The 5,410-nt window shown below is 44.6% G+C and overlaps 1 protein-coding gene across 1 annotated transcript in view; it reads left to right on the top strand.

Moving 5' to 3' along the window:
• The window catches only part of LOC122246470 (uncharacterized), a 5,819-nt gene extending 1,010 nt beyond the window's left edge, over positions 1-4,809 (top strand). The window contains exons 3-8 of the mRNA XM_043005052.2: positions 581-1,635; positions 1,784-1,938; positions 2,696-2,849; positions 3,187-3,401; positions 3,639-3,866; positions 4,175-4,809. Of these exons, the coding sequence (XP_042860986.2) occupies positions 581-1,635; positions 1,784-1,938; positions 2,696-2,849; positions 3,187-3,401; positions 3,639-3,866; positions 4,175-4,558 (2,191 nt within the window). The 3' untranslated portion in view covers positions 4,559-4,809. The remainder of the gene's footprint in view (positions 1-580; positions 1,636-1,783; positions 1,939-2,695; positions 2,850-3,186; positions 3,402-3,638; positions 3,867-4,174) is intronic.
• Positions 4,810-5,410: the final 601 nt, after the last annotated feature.

The following is a 5,410-nucleotide window of genomic DNA, read 5'->3' on the forward strand; positions in this document are numbered from 1 at the left end:
TTATCATCATAATCGTCAATATCATTATTATCATCATAATCGTCAATATCATTATTATTATCATTGTTATTATTATCATTGTCATTATCATCATTATCATTATTATTAATACTATGATTATTATTATTACTACTATTATTATTATCATTATTATCATCATTACTATTATTGTCATTATTATCATCATTACTATTATTATCAACATTATTATTATTGCCGTTATCATTATTGTTATCATCATTACTATCTTTACTATCGTTATCAACATTCAGAACTTATCATAAACTAGTCTGACAGACTATAACAATGGTAATCACATTTTCCAAAAGCTGTTGTACTTGGAAAATGTGGACAGATAAAAAATGTTTGAAGCCAATGTTTTTTTTCGGGCCATTTAATAAATAACGGACGACATTAATTTCACGTTAGTCACATTGATAAAACTGGACATTTACCTGAATCAGACAAAAATATATATTTTGTTATCAAAGAGGACGAGTAGCATACACTTCAATCCAAACACGTGAGTTATACAGGCAATGCCATTATCATGTAGACTACATCTCTGTACTAATTACAGAAAGTTCGGAGAGGCAACGCTGGTCTTAGGGCAGTACAGCATTGAGTTCCTGGAAGGTTACACCAAGACGAGGAGCTTCAGCGGACACGTAACGCATGCTGGCGTATGGGACCGCACTCTCTTGCCCCAGGAAGTGGCTCAACTCGCCGCCTGTGGGTCGGTTCCGAGCGGCCTCGTCATCCCTTGGGACCAGAAATGGATCCTCAACAAGGCCTCCTTCATCGAGGTCGCCAAAGAGGACATCTGCGAGAAGAAATCCAAATCCTCTTACCTGAAGCTGGACGCGATGCCCTACCACGCCGCCCTTCACGCGTGTTCGGGCCTCGGCGGGCGCCTCCCGGTGCCGCAGGACCTGAGCCATACCTTCGAACTGATTGGCAAGCTGAAAGAGTCCGAGGCCATCGACCAGACGTGGGTCGGCGCCACCGACGAGAACCTGGAGGGAATCTACATGGATTTCTACACGGGGAAGCCGTTGACCTGGTTCCGCTGGGGCAGCAACGACCCCAACGGCCTCCAGTGGCAGAACTGCCTCATAGTGGACGGCGACTTCATGCACGACTACCCGTGCCACGTTGACAGGGAAACGCTGTGCTATCTTCCGAGTCAGATGGAGTGGACGCTGCAGGGCCCGTGCGAGGACGACACCGCCAACTACAAGTTCAGTCTGCTGCACCCGGCGAAGGGCAAGGTCTTGTTCCGCGGCTACTACCAGTACGAGATCGTGGAGGAGGAGGACGCGTGGGTGTGGCGCAACGCGCTGACGGACGAGGTGCTGGGGCGCCTCCCGCACGAGAGCGAGCGCTGGCCGATGGGGCGCAAGAACTGGACCATCGTGGGCGAGGTGTGCGAGCGCAGCGGCGTCCAGCAGGTGCTGCAACTCAGCTCGTGCACGCCGGACCAGTTCACGTGCAAGGACGGCTCGTGCATCCCGCGGCCGCTGCGCTGCGACCGCCGCCCCGACTGCTACGACGAGAGCGACGAGCAGGAGTGCCGCCTCGTGCAGCCGCCCCTCGGCTACCACCACAGCCTCCCTCCACCCAGCTCTGCGCCAGGTGATGCTCAAATGCTCATTACAGTTTTGCGTTCTGTGTCAGATTTTGTAACTCAATTAATCACTACATATGTCGAATCTACAATAGACGTTTCCCTTTTTATTATCCTGATATCAGCCAACCACATCCCTTTCTCCTATCGCAACAGACACTCCTTTACCTGTTGGGCTCAGCATAAAGATCATCAGTCTGTCTCTGAGCGATAAGGACAGCTACCTGGAGGTCACCTATCACCTCAACATGACTTGGAGAGACCTCAGATTACGCTTTCACAATCTCAAAGGAACATCGCGCCTTAATCAAGTAAATAAAACAATCATGTCTTATAGTATTACATGAAAATGCAGCCCAAAAGAGGAAAGACATAATTAACTTTCACAAGATATCCGCTGAATGTTGTGAAATATTCATGTCATTTTTTATCTCATGAGATAAGCATGAGATATGGGAATGTAACTGATGTCTGGACAGGAATTCAATTTAGTAAATAGGATACATCAGACAATACATTCTTCTTTCTTGATTAAAGTTTCCATCCCAATCATATTTCCAAAACACTGTGATCGACTAATTGTTTTTTTTCATGTTAAAGATGAAATTAATTCAGAAATCTAAAATTCTTTGGTAATAAAGTAAGGAAGTGCAATATTGCTTTGTCATTAATATCCGGAGAAAGTTGCACATCTAAAGGTTCCATGCACCTAATAGGGTTATCAGAGCCTAAAGCTAACAAAATATCCTGAACACAACACATTACTATCACCAAGACCCTCAGTGTCTGCCGGAGAATGGTGCAAATACAATACGCTCTCCGTTCATAAGATGCATCTGTAACCAACCGCACCAGTGTATTGAAAGTCAAGCTCCGTTCACTAATCTCCCTAAACAGAATCGGAAGGGAGCAAGCTTCTCATCTCCCATAACGGGATGGGAATAACCGGAAGGAAGTAAGCTTTCTATTCCCAGAATGAAGCAAGCTCTCAGTCTCCCGTGACCGGAAGACAGTGAGCTTTGTGTCTTCGTTGACCGGAGGGAAATGAGCTCCCCGTCTTGCCCTCAGATTCCCACGACGGAACACGACACCCTCTGGTCCCCGACGCTGACGATGGTGAACGTGCGAGGAACGGAGAGGACGATGGTGGACAGCGAGGCCGTCCTCACCATCCACCGAGAAGGAGAACCTCTGGCCGAAGACTTCTCTTTTCCCGAAGATGGTGAGTCTTCAGCTCCTTTGGTTGTCCGGCATTCGATTGAAGTTATGCGGGTGTTTTCAGGACATCGTCTCTTTTCATAGTTTGAGATGTCTATCGGACTGTTTAGGACACGGATCGGTTGGTTGATCTATATGCATGATACAACTCTATGTTCATATATATATAGATATCTATTTACATGATTATAAGACCTATTTTTGCTTTATCATTTGTATTTATGCCTAATTTCTTGTATAAATGGAAGATTATGCGCATGCAGACAAATATTTATGATTTGATATGTTCTTTACTTTCCTTTTATCTGTCGCCCCGTAATGCCGCAATTCCTCCGCCTCAGTTGACGTGTATTTGGGCTCCGAGAACTACCTGAGCGTCGAGCGGAAGTACACCTCGCAGTTTCTGTGCGAACTTGACCTCGCCCTCTACCCGTTCGACGTCCAGGACTGCTTCATGGACCTCGAGGTGCTCTCCGCCGCCACCGACTTCGTGGTCCTCCAGGAAAAGATTTCGAAGGTCTTGTACGTCGGCTCGAAGCTCTTGATCGAATACACGGTGCGTGACAGAGTTGAAGATTGTTTGTATGTTTTGCCGGGCCTTCCTGACTAACGATGTATTCCCTCTCAAAATCTGGGAGAAACTGTTGTCTCTTGATGTCAATTCACTCACGAACATCATAAGGAAAGAAATAGCCATTCCTGTAATTTATATATATATATATATATATATATATATATATATATATATATATATATATATATATATATATGTGTGTGTTTTTCTTTCTTAAAGGTCGTGGACGTAAAGCTGACGGTGTCCAACAACCAGACGATGGCGGAGGCCGAGGTGGAGGTGAAGCTGCAGCGCCGAGTGGGCTACCCCATCATCTCCATCTACGTGCCCACCGTCATCCTGCTCATCCTGGCCTACCTGTCGCTCGTCTTCCGGAGGGACAACTTCGAGACGAGGGTCATGTCGGCACTCACCGTGCTGCTCGTGCTGGCGTCCCTCTTCACGCAGGCGAGTCACTCTTTGCGCTTCGGGAAATTAGTCTTCGTCATTGAACAGGGGTTTGGGTTCGTGCTGGCGTCCCTCTTCCCTCTTAGCGATTTGCTCAGGAAATTAGTCTTTGTCTGTGAACTGTGCTCGTTAAACAGAGGGAGAACTTTGGGGTTCGTGCTGGCGTCCCTCTTCACGCGGGCGAGTTGTCGCTTCCGAGTTCTTAGATTAACGTTTTTCTGTGAACACTGGTCACTGTCTAGAAATACAACTTGATATATAAATAAAGAAATCTTGATTAAGGCGTAGATTCTCTCTCTCTTCTCCAGACCTCGACGTCCCTCCCCAAAACCTCCTACTTCAAGATGGTGGACGTGTGGCTCCTCTTCAGCATCTCGCTCATCTTCTTCGTCATCGTCTTCCACGTGCTGATCGACATGGCCGCGGACGGCAAGCTGCTCAAAGCCTCCTCCAGGATCGCCGCGCCCATCAGAGTCGCTCCCTCCGAAGGGAAGGCCAAGGGCGAGGCCCAACTCTCTACTCCCGCCGAGGCCGGTCGGGGGCTGTCGCGCTGGATCCTCGGGGATGACCTCGAGTCCCACGTGGAGAGGAACAGGAGGCTATGCGACAAGCTCTATAAATACGCCCTGATATTCGTCCCTTGCTATTTCCTCTTCTTCAATGTGATATATTGGCTGTATATCTTTGCCTAATTGGGATGGCTCAGCTTGATTAGGACAGACCATTTTAATTAGGACAGATCTTTTAATTCGAACAGGACGTTATGATTATGAAATTGAATAGGGCATGAATCGCGTTCAAAATGCTTTGTATTATTAAACGCTGCCAGACTTCTCCTATTATATCTTTATTGCTAGTGATATCATTATTATTATAATCGTTATTATTGTCCTTGTGGTTGTTATTGTTATTGTTATTGTTATTATTACTATTATCATTATGATTACTACTATTATAATTTCTATTGTTTTTATTTTTTCATTATTATTATTATGATTGTTATTATCATAATCATCATAATCATGCTCATTATTATTATCATTACTCTTATTATCATAATTAGTATTACTATTATTATTATCACGATTATCACCAATATCACTAAAAGCATCATTATCAGTAGCATGACTTCTTCTTCGCCATTTTCTTTTCCACTTCTTCCATTCCCAGATACCGTCTTGCAACGCATAACGTATAGATATATCTAAAAAAAATAATAATAAAGATAATTATCCGATTAGCGACACCCGAGATGAACATTCAATTCAATTTCACCTGCGATTTGAAACCCAAGAGGAACACATATCTTGTAAGTGTAGCACATAGGAGCGAAATTGCTATGGCACCACTAACTCTTTACGTGTTTCTGAGTATATTGGGAGACAAAGTAATATCAGTGTACATGTACACACACACACACATGTGTGTGTTTGTGTGTGTGTGTGTGTGTGTGTGTGTGCGTGTGTGTGTGTGTGTGTGTGTGTGTGTGTGTGTGTGTTTATATATATATATATATATATATATATATATATATATATATATAT

This window comes from Penaeus japonicus, unplaced genomic scaffold (assembly GCF_977035675.1).
Source record: "Penaeus japonicus unplaced genomic scaffold, GWHDUDI00000001_assembly GWHDUDI00000024, whole genome shotgun sequence".
Lineage (NCBI taxonomy): Eukaryota > Metazoa > Arthropoda > Malacostraca > Decapoda > Penaeidae > Penaeus > Penaeus japonicus.